A 12,376-nucleotide genomic window follows, 5' to 3' on the forward strand; every position below is an offset into this window, starting at 1 on the left:
TCTTTTTTCAGTTCAATGCTCCTCAAGCTTCATTCATCTCCGGACCACAAGTCAGTAACGTCGCTGGATTCACACCTGGTGTTGCAGAACAGGCTAACTTCTCGAGATCTGTTATACCTAACGGACCTTTTGGTAATAGTAATGCTGGCGTTGCTACCTTCCCTGCTGATGTATTCGGAGGANCTGGAGCTGCAGGACTGTCGGCAGCTGGAGCTCAGTCAACCAGAGTTATCGTAATTCGTAACGTATGAGACTATATTATACATGACACCCAACCAATCTTTTAATTCAGCTCCCAACCGATTACACCTGGCAAATTGTCCGAGACCGTGTTCGTAACTTTGGAGAAGTTGATTCTGTTGATATGATGGCTCCGGGAGCTGNTNGTATTTCCGTTTCGTTTCTTACGGTTTCGTTTCTCTCGGATTTAAAATCTTTCCGATTTGTACGGTCTCAAAGTGAAAGCCTACTAATAAGCAAGTATTCAGGATGTCTTTTCTCTTATCCCCAAGTCTTCACGATACTAATTCTTCGCGATAGTTGTTGCATGCATCGCCAATGCGCATTTTCCTCTAGGAATAATGTGGGGCGTCTTGTACCGTTATCTAATTTCTCATAACATATTTTATCTGCGAGCCGTTGTATTAGTCCCACGTATCAGGTTTCAGAGAGAAAATGGAGACTGCAGGGCTAGTTCTCGAAAAAAGCGCGTGTTGCTTCACCTGTCTTTTCTCTTATAAGATATTAGGAAAAGGAATTAGACGGCGTTGTTGGTGGTAGTCCGCAAAAACACGTTTCTCGGAAGTATTCTATTCTAGAATATATTCCTAATGTCTAACACTTTGCATGTGCAGATAAATGGAGTTTATTCTTGTGTCAAAAGTCACAAATTCTGAATGACTCACTTCAGGACCAAAAATAAGTTTCACTCTTTCGCCTTATCACTTACCATTCATTTATGACGTTTTCTTCTTGCTCCTCCCGCTCTTGCCGTCTATATTTACACATTGGTCTTGTTCAGTCTTCTCTCTACTCTTCTGTGATTCTCTATCCTAAAGTTATATCGTACAAACGCTTGCGACATGGACGCCTTCTCTATTGTCGCACAGTATTCGTATGGAACTAGTTCGTTGTTTCCTCCTTTTTCTTGTTTTTTCCTTCCAAAATTCCAAAGTGTATTCTTTTTGATCCAACCCGGTCTCAGTCACACTTTGATGTCATTTATACGACATGCCATTTGACTTCGTTTTAAATGCAACGATCTAAAATGAAAAAAACGTCCTTTTACAAGGTACTGCGCAGTCAACAATGTTTAATTTTTGAATTTGTGAGTGCATGATGTTGCATTTAGAGAAAAATTTCGAAGATCATACCAATTTGTTTGTGGAACGTTCTATAGTATAAATTCTGTTCGGTCAATAGTTTGTTTTTGACTGTCTGTTCACCCAAAACACTTTTTAATTTCTTCAAAAAGGTATTTAAATATTCCTCATGGTATCTTACACAAAACCGTTTGAGCATAAATATCAATCGACATAAATATGCGGAGGTTATATTTGTACTACTGTGGTATTCTAAATTCGTCCACTATATTTTAGTGTGTCTGTCGCTTTCGAAAAAATCCCTCAAACAAACGCCTTCCTCATAAATACGCCTATTTCGCGCATTTCGCACGTTTCTATTTCTCTTACACGCTTGCGCTTATCATATGCTTCTCTGGCAGGTTCAGCCAATATGTATGGATGGCATCGTGACTCATTTCATTTCATGTCTTATTGCAAACACTAAAATTCTTCTTCTTCCCAGTCTTCTCTTTTTTTCATTAAATATTCCCTTTCTCTTTTCTTTTTGAAATTAGTTTCCCGTCGAATGCCTGTCTGTTTCTATGGTCAAAATACGACTCCAGAGGAGGCTATATTCCTTTGTGTATGTTTGGCAATAGTAACAAAGTTCTCGTTTCCCGCGCGCTCAGTGTTTCCCTTCCGTCGCCCAGAGAAGCTTAGAGGCCACTCTTGAACAAGAGGAGCACACGCCGCCTCTCGCTAACTCCTCGCAGTTTTGGAAGTTGCATGAGCCTCCTCTTCTTTCCTTTCCCAGCACGCTTCTCTCATTTTTCCATTTCATCGAACTGACTGACAGGGACGGACGGACGGGTGGCAAAATGTTCTCCATCTTTCTTTCGCGCACATTTTTTCCCCGTTGAATTCAATTCAATTAGGTTAGGCGGTTGAGTTTGCTCCTTTACTCTTTTCTCTCATGTGTTTGTGATTTTACTAGTGTCATGTTACTACTGGCATTTGCTGGTGAACTCAGTGGTCCTAGATTAGAAAACTTCCGTTCAACGTTTTTTATAAACTATGTTTTTCATCAATCCAGAAAAGCAGATATTCGCGACATTGTTTTTGAAATGTATTCATGAATAGGTTAAGAAAAATCTTAGTTACAACTACGGTGCTTTCGAGACATATTGAGCCCAAAAGAGGCGAAAAATAGTTGATAAGCGTGTCGAATTGCCTCATTAGTATAATATCAGTTTTCCGAGAAGAACAAGAGCGACAAGAGCTTATAAGGTATACGTTTTGAGCTGACGATGTTATTTGACGTTTGTAGTAAAGCTTCATAATTGTTAGTATTGAGACGACACCTACTGTGGAACAATACCATAATAACTCACAATACACTGTGCTTTTTTTCTTGATACCTTTAAAAATGGTTTCTTGTCAATTCATCTTCCTAATGTTCACTCTTGTCATATATATGAATCGTACATAACTGTTAATTTTCATTTTCAGATAACCATGGGGATAGGCATCGAGGAAAAGAAACCCCTTTTGATACAACTCAACGGGCAGTACTATGACATCGCCGATTTTGCCTCGAAACATCCCGGTGGAGCAAAGGTTCGTTCTTATGACTCCTGAACAAAAAGAGGAAATTATTTCTGATGATTATTTCTGATTTCTATAGGTTCTACATCGTTTGGCCGGTGAGGAAGTCGGAGAGTTTATTCGAGGAGAAAAACGGATAATGGGAGTAAGGCATGAACATTCTGAAGCCGCTTACAATATGCTTGAAAGATATAATGTGAACGCAATCCAAAAGGTGAGAGAAGTTCTTGTAAGGCAGAAATTCAGAACTCTGATTTTCAGGGTGATCCTTTGATAGAATCAAAAACAGGAATGCTTTTTAATGTTGGATCACTTGGTAGTGAATATTGGCACTGGATTCATCAACCATATGATGGAACACTGAGGTGCGGATTGTGCGATATCCCTTCAGTCATACTTGTAACGGGCCGGGCTTTTTCCGGAATTTCGGAGGCCCGGCCCGGCGGGCCCGTCATTTCACTAGTTTCGAAATTTTCAAAAAATACATAAGGGGGGACCCTTATGTGATTTTTTTCGACCAAAAAAAATTTTTTTCCAGTTTTTCGATCTTTTTTGATCAGACAAACAAACAATCCGAAATACGAAAAAAAAATGGAAAAAATTATATTGAGAGCTCAAAATTTGGCTCAAAAATACAGAATTTTTGACACCGGGCCTTCCGGGCCGGGCCCGGGCCTTGAAAATTTCCTCAGGGCCGGCCCGGAATTTTACAAGTATGCCTTCAGTTGTTGCGGATTCTGAGCTAGCATCCTCATAGTCACCAGTTTTTTTTCAGGTTGTTTGACTCGGATCTTCTGGAAAGTATGACGCGAACAGCTTGGTGGGTAGTTCCAGCGGTTTGGATGCCCATTGTCATACTTTTCTCAATAATTTCTATCGCATCTTTCTCGGCAGCTACAGGTATTTTTGTTGTTTTCCTGGTGTTTAAGCAAAGTGAATCTTTAGATGTCTATAACTCCATACTTCTGTGGTCCGCGTGGTTCGTAATCGGAGTCTTGACTTGGACTTTCACTGAATACAGCCTCCATCGTTGGGTTTTCCACTGGAAGCCATCACCTCATTCACCAAATCAAATCCTACTCCATTTTCTTGCTCATGGACTTCATCACAAAACACCAATGGACGGAGATCGTCTCGTGTTTCCACCAGTGCCAGCAGCTTTGATCGTCGGAATTTTCTACGTTATCTATTCAAACACATTCCAATGGTATAGAAGAACCATATTCAATATTTAATATAGTTATTTTAGGTCTGTGTTTTGCGCGTTCGGAGCCGGAAAGTTGTTTGGATACGTTACATACGATATGGTTCACTACTATTTGCATCACGGAAGCCCACGCCCTCGCAGTAATCTACATTATAGAAAAGTGTATCACCATAACCATCACTTCAAAAACTTTGACGTTGGTGAGTACTGATTCAATTCTCGGTTTTTTAATGGTATCGGAAGAGCTCAGATTCCGATATAGTGATTAATGACAAAGGCTCTAATGTTAGTTTCTGTTTTTAACCTGCAGTGTCGCGAAATGCGCAGAAAGTGTCTGCAAGTTTGCGGCGCGCAACAATCGGGGGAAAAGTGTGCCGCAACCTTGCAGAATCAACTCCGCCCTCTGTTGCGACTAAAATTACTTCCTAATTTCGTTATTCAGGTTTCGGAATATCAACGTCGCTATGGGATTATGTATTCCACACAATCGGAATGGGTCCCTTATGATAATTATCTGCAGAATGTTTTGAAAATTTTAGTTGAGTATCGTCTACAGTTGTTTATTTTATCTGAAAACCTACTTTGGTTCACATTTCACACTCCTCTCGTCCAAGAACTCGCTGTACATAATTATTTATCGATTTTTCATTTTAGTTTCGAGAACCTTCTCTGTTGTTATTCAACTCGTGCCTAATATCCTCACCATTCACCGGTTTCCAAATATTTTGTGATTTTCTTGTTTTGTTAGTTTGATCCTGTTATGATTCATTCTTATATTTCATTACCGCTAATGAACAGTAGTATAAGTTATGATTTTTTTTCTCTAGATATTTTCGTTACCGTTCGTTCCGTATATTTCGCGTTTTCTACACTTTCTAATGAAAGTAAGTAATTTTATAACAGTCTACCTCGATCGGACAATGTTCCTGAGATACTACTTGGACGAGAATCAGCAAAGAGTCTACACTTTGAAGGTGAGTACACAAAGTCGAGATTTTCGGATAGAAGTCCACGAGTTTTCAGAGAACTGCTCCATCTGGTCTCCAAACGCTGACTGCTCACCCAGCTCGTTTCTCTCCAGAGGACAAGAATTCCAAGTACCGTGTCATCATCAAGAAACGCTTTGGACTTCTCCCAACTCAGAAGGCTAAGACAGCTTGTTAAAATGATTGTGTGGGAATGGCGTCGTATGCTGCGCCAAAAACTCCGTTCTTTTACCCCTAACAAGCCTATCAACTATCAACAGGTCGGAATTCTTTACACAGTTCGGTACTACGTTTTGTTTTTCAGATCTCTCGTCGCCGTATCATCGTTTCATTCGTTCTTTTCTTCGTTGGCTGGAAAGCTTTTGGCTATACTCTCAACGACATGTTCCTTTGGACTGTCGATGAGCAAACTATGCAAGGCCGTTTCTTAACACCCCAAGAAGGAAAAGAACGAAGGTAAAACTTTCAGCACATTTTGATACACCTTAAAATATTGTTTTTAGAGAGGCGTTGGAACGACAGCGAGATCCCAAGTTACGAATTATTACACCCCCTATTGTTTCGAAATACGATCTTGATGACTAGCTTCTTTTTTCATTCTGGTTTACATTTTTCCTTCTCTCTGGAGATGATATTTTTGTTGTTTTTTTTGTTACTGTTGTACTTGAATAAAATTTGAAAATCGAAGATTACAATATTAGAAAACTGAAGTTGAGTCATCAAAAAATACTTCGAATGGAGAACTCAAGCTTCAATCTTCACTTTTTCAGGGTGAATGCGTTTTACTGACTACTCTTTCGAGTTCAACCAAGAACCAATTCATTTTTCCGTAACTTCTCATTCAGACAAAGACCTAGTGGTATTTCGCGTTTTTAATTGAAGTAATTGCATTTTGTCATATACAGAGCTTCAATTGGACTGGTCGTATTGGACAAGTGATCGAAGTTATTCAACCACCTGAGTTACTTTCTAGCCAGCTGTCGGAGCGCCAACGCGTTGAGTACGAACTGAAAAATTTATTGGGGAATTCAGAACTGGTAAATAAAAAGTTATGAGATTGGTGAAATGTAGAATTTCAGCCAGGAGTGGAACTCTTCATCCGACGCTTCGTGATTCATTTTGCGGAAAAGAAACAAAGGAGAAGCCTACTTTTCGTATTTGGTTAGGAACGATTAGTATACTTGATTAAGTAATATCTATTCCAGGAATCGGCCTAGATGGGATTACGAACGAATGTATTGCGGCCGCTCTGCGAGCCCTCGAAAGCAGTGCTTAAGTATGGTTACTGCTTAATAAATCATGGTTACACGCTTTTTCCTTCAGAATTTCGTCATACTCCTACAGTATTACCAATCCTCCTGATAAACCCAAAAAGAAAGAAACAAACGTTTTTCTTCCATCATCTTCATTCATCAACCACATAAAATCTACTGAGCGTTCGCTTAGTGATCAAAACGCAGCAAGGGACGGTGGGCTCAACGATTTGTACGTGTGGCAGTCAGAGAATCGCAAGGGGGCAGAAGTCTTTGAGCTTTTAGATGGACCTCCGTATGCAAACGGAGAGGCTCACACCGGGCATGCTATCAACAAGATTTTGAAAGACTTCGTTGTGAAAAGCAGGATTGGGTTGGGATACAGGTATCATATATAATTGAATCATTTTTCGATACTTTCAATCATTCAAGAGTTCGCTTCCGTCCTGGCTGGGACTGTCATGGCCTACCTATTGAACTCAAAATAGGAAAACAACAAGGAACCACTAAGCAGCGGTCACCACTGGAGATTCGGAACGCTGCCAGAGTTATTGCCGATGAAGCCATCGGAAAACAAATGAATGCGTTTCGCCGTTGGGGTGTGACTGCAGACTGGAAACATCCTTACGTGACGAAAAGTCCTGAATTTGTGGCTGCTCAGTTAGACGTGTTTGCCCGACTTGTTGAACAAAAACTAGTATATAGATCATTCAAACCGGTTTATTGGTAGGACAAAGTGATTTTTTGAGATAAAAACTGTAGTTACAGGTCACCAAGTTCGAATACGGCTCTTGCCGAATCAGAGTTAGAATACAATGAGAAACATCAAAGTACAAGTGTATATTTTCGCTTCAAGATGATAAATTTCTCTTCGTCTGATGTTACCTGGACTTCTGATTCCTCTTCAAAACTTTCTCAATTCTATGCTCTAGTTTGGACAACTACACCATGGACACTTCCTCTGAACAACGCTATTTGCATCTCCCCCACTGTTAAATACGCAATCATCCAATTTGAAAACGATGTCAAGTGAGTACTATTAAAGTTAAAAACAACGGAAATGTCTGGTTTTCAGCAATCCGACGTCATCCTATTACATCATTGCATCTAATCTCGTGAAAGAGTTCGAAACATCTACTGAGAAAAAGTGTAGAGTTGTGGGAACGGTTGATTCTGAAAATTTGATTGGTAAACGCTACCGTAGTTGTTGGTGAGTTCATTGTGATCGAAACTTCGACGATATTAAAAACAGGCACAACGAATTGGCTCTTCCAATTTACGAAGCTACTCATGTCTCCGATACCGCAGGAACAGGCTTGGTACACACTGCGTTTGCTCATGGACTGCAGGATTACGATGTATTATATGATCGTGTAGAATGTTGAGTAATCTTGTTATTACAGGTTGCTCTAACGAAAAAAGAACGCGTCCAAAGTTTCGTAGATTCTCGTGGTTGCTATACTAGACATTTTGGACATAGCCTCGACGGAAAATCGGTTTTAGGAGATGGTCAAAATGAAGCACTTCGATTACTCAATCATGACATTGTTCATACTTCGCAATACGTTCATTCTTATCCGTATGACTGGAGAACTAAAAAACCGGTCATTATTCGAAGCAGTGAACAATGGTTTATTGACGTGGATGAAATTGGACAGCGGGCTGCTGCTATGTTGGACGATATCTTGGTTACTGCTGGAGACTCTGATCTTCGGGGATCTCTCAAGCAACTAGTGAAAACTCGCAAAAGTTGGTGCATTTCACGACAGAGAGCCTGGGGAACTCCAATTCCCGGCTTGGTTGACGAGAAAGGCAATTCGTATACGTCTCGAAAGCTTATTGAATGGATTGCTCAATTGATTAGAGAACGAGGGAGTACGGATGTCTGGTGGGAGATCGATACACAATATATTCTTGACAATGAAGATGTGAGAGAATCATTGAACATTCCAACAGACGTTCTTTCTAAATTAACAAAGAATATGGATATTATGGATGTCTGGCTCGATTCTGGATTAGCTTGGTATGCAGCCAAATTGGATGACGACGAGAGAAATCACATCGCTGACATAGTTCTAGAAGGCGTGGACCAATTCCGAGGATGGTTTCAATCACTTCTTCTCACTTCGATCGCTGCACAAAACAAGCTTCCTTACAAACGAATTATGGTTCATGGTTTTTGTATTGATGAGAAAAACAACAAAATGTCGAAATCTATCGGAAACGTTGTTGATCCAACCATGGTAATTTTTCCGAGGTTGAAAAATATTTGTGATAATTTTTCAGCTCACCGACGGATCCTTGAAACAAAAAGCGATCGGCGCCGATGGACTCCGTTTTTGGGTCGCTCAGTCAGGATCAGAAAACGCTGGAGAATCGAAAATCGGACCAATAATAATTGAAGACGTCGACAAGAAAATCATTGCGCTGCGAAACGGATTTCGTTTCATGATCGGTGGTTGTCAAGGATTCCATGGAAATCAAATAGAGTCTTCGTTGAAGTCTCTAGATCTTGATATGCTTCAAAATTGCGACAATTTTGTGAAAACATCAATTGGGAACTATGAAGAATTCAAATTCAGAACTGTTGCGAATGACCTAACACAATTCATGCAAAGAAACTTCAGTGCAAACTATGTGGTGAGCGTAAAATGATTCTACTAAATTTTCTAAATTATAACATTCAGAAGTACGTACGGGATAGACTATATTGTGACAGAATAGGAAGTGAATCACATCTATCAGCTCAGTTTACTCTCCATCGGTTTTTATATTCTGCCTTTCGAAAATTTGAATTTTTGATTGCTTCAGCTTGGCACACAACTTGGCTCATACGATTTCACCGCTCCTGCCACATCTGTCCGCAGAAGTTCTTCACCACCTGCCTGGATTTCACGAGAAACTGATTCTCCGTCAAAAGCTTAGTGATCTTCATTCGGGAATTTTGAATGACGACCCAAATTGTCCCAAGTTAATGGGGTTGATTTCGGAAATTCGTTCGAAATTGGAAGCATCCGCGGGACCAAAAGTTGACACTTCAAAAAAGGTGAAATAGTATATAAAAGTTGTATTTATTGTTTTGCTTCAGGGCATTGTGATTCGAGTCTCTGCAGAACAGGACAATTTTCTGAAAAACTACATTCCCGAACTTCCTGAACTGCTCAATGTTTCTGAAGTTCAATTAGAAGTTGATAAAGAATCTTTGTCTGTGCAGCTTGTGGATAGTTCACTTCGATATTGTGAAAGATGTCGGAAGTACAATCGCCACCCAGATGACAAAATGTGTGGTAGATGTTCTGCTGCAATGTCGATTTAGAAGCAATACTTAGTCTAGTTTTTGTATGTTTATGAGTTTAGTTCAAGTTGTTTCTCATTGTTTTCACACAGTTTTTTGTTTGTTCTTATAAATAAATTAATTATTTTAACATTACACCTGTAACTTCTAGAGGCTACCACTTCTGAATTTCCTATTGTGAATTATTGGTGAATAACCGACTCTATTTTGACTGCTCAAGCAGTTGCAGATCGACTAACTTCCGGCGTTTTTCAAAAGAACTCAAAAATTTCATGGGCATATTAGCAACAACAGTATTCTTCGATCATTTTAGAGTACCCCGCGCGGGTTTTTTCTGATGTTTTCTATAGAGCGCGATTTCGTCATTCATTCCAGTTGCGCTCGAGGTTCAAAACGCACTGAAGCGCTTCTCTGTGACTCTTTTCCAAATTGGTATTTTTGTCAGGCTAATCGCGTTATATTCCTGAGATATTTTCCTTGTTAAATGACTAAACCACTTCTAAAACCGATGTATCCGACACTCATCAGTAATATGATCGCAAAAAGGAACGATGAAGCAGTTAACGAATTCGAAAGTAAGTTAAATGTGTTCGATTGAGTTTCAAAATTCAACTTTCTCAACAGGATCTTTCAACTGTCGAGTACTGGAAATATTCGCGGATAATCGACGTTTGAATGTGGAAGAGCTCAAACATGATTCGGAAGAGTTTGTAAAATCACTCAAAACTGAATTCATTTGGGGAGAAACTGGAAAAACAAAATATGTTCCAATAACAAGATTATTAGTATGTTTATCAATTTTGCGATAAAAATAACTAAGTTTTGTTGTCAGAAACTGCTGAAAAATTCTCCACAATCGATCCAAGATCTTCTACCTCACAAAACGGTTACTACTTTAGTGAAAATCACGAATTTCAATTTAGCAATCGATATTACCCTCATAGGTATGTAGCCTTACTAGAATAGCCAAATCTCATGACAATCTTTCCAGAGGAGCTTGTAAAGACGGTGATCCATGCCGAAGAGACTTATGTCAAACTACTTCCCTATGCGGAGAACGGAACCGAAATTTCAAGCTATGTCGGTATTCGAATAAATGAACAATCTTTAACAATGTGTTTCAGGGTCTACAAGACTTTGTCTCGGCGCATTATGTTCCTCAAATGATAGAAGAGCCAGAACGCGCGGATTACTACTCCGCCTACGCTGTTGGAATCATTTTCTTCCTTCTGGATTCACGACGCCGTGAAAATGTTTATCTGAAGGATCTACTATCATCGACACTTCTTATGCACCTCGAATTGTGTATTCATGCCGAAAACAACTGTTTAGAAACACCCGATATTGATGTGTACGTTCCTAAAAACCTTGAAGCCTCTAATAGAAGGGCCTCTTAATAATCAACTTTGACGATATTAATGTATGTATAAGAAGTACGTAAAAGTGTTTAATCAACAAACGTTTTCGACTTGCCTTACAAGAAATGAATCGACTCAAAGTTGAAGATTTGAACACTTCTATTAGAGACTTTCTGGTATGTGATGAAGGGAAATTAAAAGCTTCAGGTTCACTGTGGCGCAATTCAGAAACACTCTCTACGAGTTTCGATGCCTTGATACTGATCGAAATGGAGTTTTGTCTCCTACAGAAATGACATTTTTCAGAGAGTAGGATTTGTTTTCATTTCTTTCAACCATTTTTGCTCATTCAGAGGACTATTCAATGCTGTGTTCATACAACGAGTCTTCGAAATTTCAATGGTTTATGAAAGTGGATGCTTGGACTTCAAGGCATTCGTTGATTTGGTCGCAGCCATAAGATTCCGTCATGTAAGTTCTACGAAAGTTCCTGAAATAATAATGTTGAAATTTCACAGACCATGGCATCTGCGAAGTATCATTTCGAGGCATTCGACTTCAAAGGCGATGGTATTCTGGATGAAGATGAAATAAGAACAGCGGTGAGTAAACCGAAAAAAAACAGATCCTTGAACCCCGATAGGCTTGCTTTCAGGCACAGGCTCTTCCTGAATACGCTCCCAGTGATGATAACGTTAACATCGACATTGTCACTGGTGAACTGAAGGACATGCTCCGATTGAACAAGAATGGTGTTTCTTCTAAGGAATTCGTCAACAATCGGATGAACTCTACTTTCACTGGATTTCTGTCTAACTACTCTGACTTTTTGAAATACGAACGAAGAGAACAGTAAAAAACTATCATGATTCATTTAAGACGCTTTCTCTGTAGAACTCAACTTCAGGCCTATTATCCACTGTACAGAAAAATTCAAACTTGTTTTTTTCTGGTTAATTTTTATATATTGCATGTTTATGGACTTCTAAGATATATGAGATATAGTTTGTCCCGACTTGTCCCACACCTGCAAAAATATGGTCGTGGGGTGTCTAAACATTTTTTTTTTCAAAAGTGAAATAATGATTAAGTTTTATTGTAGAACGTTTTTAGGTACTATTTTGAATATTTTTTGGATTGGAACAATTAATATTCTTCCATCTTTCCTGGAAAAATTTCGATTTTTTGCAAAAAAAAGGTATTTTTTGGACCAAAAAATGACCGTCCTGAAAAAAATTCCATTATTGTATAAAATTGAACATGAAATTTAGATTCTACAATAAAAATACATTAGAAACTGTTTTGAGATATTCGACCAAAATCGACCCTCTCCGATTTTGTTCAATTTCCACCAGATGTAGTATTTTGGATGGGTAGTATTCTGGCAAA

At 39.2% G+C, this 12,376-nt stretch overlaps 11 protein-coding genes across 11 annotated transcripts in view; 6 read left to right on the forward strand and 5 right to left on the reverse strand.

The window, feature by feature from the left end:
• The window catches only part of CBG12229, a gene marked incomplete at both ends in the record, with an annotated part of 1,184 nt that extends 58 nt beyond the window's left edge, over nucleotides 1-1,126 (forward strand). Inside the window, 3 exons of the mRNA XM_002639827.1 lie at nucleotides 1-245; nucleotides 293-382; nucleotides 1,022-1,126. The exon at nucleotides 1-245 is cut by the window's left edge and continues 58 nt beyond it. Of these exons, the coding sequence (XP_002639873.1) occupies nucleotides 1-245; nucleotides 293-382; nucleotides 1,022-1,126 (440 nt within the window). The remainder of the gene's footprint in view (nucleotides 246-292; nucleotides 383-1,021) is intronic.
• A 221-nt stretch (nucleotides 1,127-1,347) lies between these two features.
• Nucleotides 1,348-1,521, reverse strand: CBG25291 (the record flags this gene model as incomplete). The annotated part of the gene is made up of 1 exon (XM_045238346.1): nucleotides 1,348-1,521. One exon carries the CDS (start codon nucleotides 1,519-1,521, stop codon nucleotides 1,348-1,350), a length of 174 nt encoding a protein of 57 aa, XP_045099252.1.
• Nucleotides 1,522-1,912: 391 nt separating this feature from the next.
• Nucleotides 1,913-2,172, reverse strand: CBG25292 (the record flags this gene model as incomplete). The annotated part of the gene is made up of 2 exons (XM_045238351.1): nucleotides 1,913-1,979; nucleotides 2,000-2,172. 2 exons carry the CDS (start codon nucleotides 2,170-2,172, stop codon nucleotides 1,913-1,915), a joined length of 240 nt encoding a protein of 79 aa, XP_045099253.1.
• A 166-nt stretch (nucleotides 2,173-2,338) lies between these two features.
• On the reverse strand, nucleotides 2,339-2,664 carry CBG25293 (the record flags this gene model as incomplete). The annotated part of the gene is made up of 2 exons (XM_045238354.1): nucleotides 2,339-2,355; nucleotides 2,640-2,664. 2 exons carry the CDS (start codon nucleotides 2,662-2,664, stop codon nucleotides 2,339-2,341), a joined length of 42 nt encoding a protein of 13 aa, XP_045099254.1.
• A 56-nt stretch (nucleotides 2,665-2,720) lies between these two features.
• CBG25294 lies at nucleotides 2,721-2,753 on the reverse strand (the record flags this gene model as incomplete). Its single annotated transcript, XM_045238360.1, has 1 exon — nucleotides 2,721-2,753. The coding sequence occupies one exon, from the start codon at nucleotides 2,751-2,753 to the stop codon at nucleotides 2,721-2,723; it is 33 nt and encodes a 10-aa protein (XP_045099255.1).
• Nucleotides 2,754-2,798: 45 nt separating this feature from the next.
• Nucleotides 2,799-4,602, forward strand: CBG12227 (the record flags this gene model as incomplete). Its single annotated transcript, XM_002639826.1, has 7 exons — nucleotides 2,799-2,900; nucleotides 2,968-3,102; nucleotides 3,150-3,253; nucleotides 3,664-3,788; nucleotides 3,834-4,095; nucleotides 4,138-4,295; nucleotides 4,538-4,602. The coding sequence occupies 7 exons, from the start codon at nucleotides 2,799-2,801 to the stop codon at nucleotides 4,600-4,602; spliced, it is 951 nt and encodes a 316-aa protein (XP_002639872.1).
• Nucleotides 4,603-5,015: 413 nt separating this feature from the next.
• On the forward strand, nucleotides 5,016-5,512 carry Cbr-nola-3 (the record flags this gene model as incomplete). Its single annotated transcript, XM_045238374.1, has 3 exons — nucleotides 5,016-5,069; nucleotides 5,119-5,250; nucleotides 5,342-5,512. 3 exons carry the CDS (start codon nucleotides 5,016-5,018, stop codon nucleotides 5,510-5,512), a joined length of 357 nt encoding a protein of 118 aa, XP_045099256.1.
• Nucleotides 5,513-5,856: 344 nt separating this feature from the next.
• CBG12226 lies at nucleotides 5,857-6,357 on the forward strand (the record flags this gene model as incomplete). Its single annotated transcript, XM_002639825.1, has 4 exons — nucleotides 5,857-5,940; nucleotides 5,987-6,118; nucleotides 6,161-6,242; nucleotides 6,287-6,357. The coding sequence occupies 4 exons, from the start codon at nucleotides 5,857-5,859 to the stop codon at nucleotides 6,355-6,357; spliced, it is 369 nt and encodes a 122-aa protein (XP_002639871.1).
• A 48-nt stretch (nucleotides 6,358-6,405) lies between these two features.
• Nucleotides 6,406-9,650, forward strand: Cbr-iars-2 (the record flags this gene model as incomplete). The annotated part of the gene is made up of 10 exons (XM_002639824.1): nucleotides 6,406-6,719; nucleotides 6,767-7,060; nucleotides 7,103-7,363; nucleotides 7,410-7,544; nucleotides 7,587-7,692; nucleotides 7,738-8,577; nucleotides 8,621-8,974; nucleotides 9,022-9,098; nucleotides 9,146-9,380; nucleotides 9,423-9,650. Coding segments are annotated over 10 exons (2,844 nt in total), but the record flags the coding sequence as incomplete, so codon positions are not given.
• Nucleotides 9,651-10,137: 487 nt separating this feature from the next.
• On the forward strand, nucleotides 10,138-11,245 carry Cbr-rsa-1 (the record flags this gene model as incomplete). The annotated part of the gene is made up of 6 exons (XM_045238388.1): nucleotides 10,138-10,204; nucleotides 10,254-10,414; nucleotides 10,462-10,573; nucleotides 10,621-10,709; nucleotides 10,754-10,984; nucleotides 11,195-11,245. 6 exons carry the CDS (start codon nucleotides 10,138-10,140, stop codon nucleotides 11,243-11,245), a joined length of 711 nt encoding a protein of 236 aa, XP_045094786.1.
• Nucleotides 11,246-11,638: 393 nt separating this feature from the next.
• Nucleotides 11,639-11,960, reverse strand: CBG25296 (the record flags this gene model as incomplete). The annotated part of the gene is made up of 2 exons (XM_045238398.1): nucleotides 11,639-11,803; nucleotides 11,913-11,960. 2 exons carry the CDS (start codon nucleotides 11,958-11,960, stop codon nucleotides 11,639-11,641), a joined length of 213 nt encoding a protein of 70 aa, XP_045099257.1.
• Between the last annotated feature and the right edge of the window lie 416 nt (nucleotides 11,961-12,376).

This window comes from Caenorhabditis briggsae (genome assembly GCF_000004555.2).
Source record: "Caenorhabditis briggsae complete genome, chrI, whole genome shotgun sequence".
In the NCBI taxonomy this organism is placed as follows: Eukaryota; Metazoa; Nematoda; class Chromadorea; order Rhabditida; family Rhabditidae; genus Caenorhabditis; species Caenorhabditis briggsae.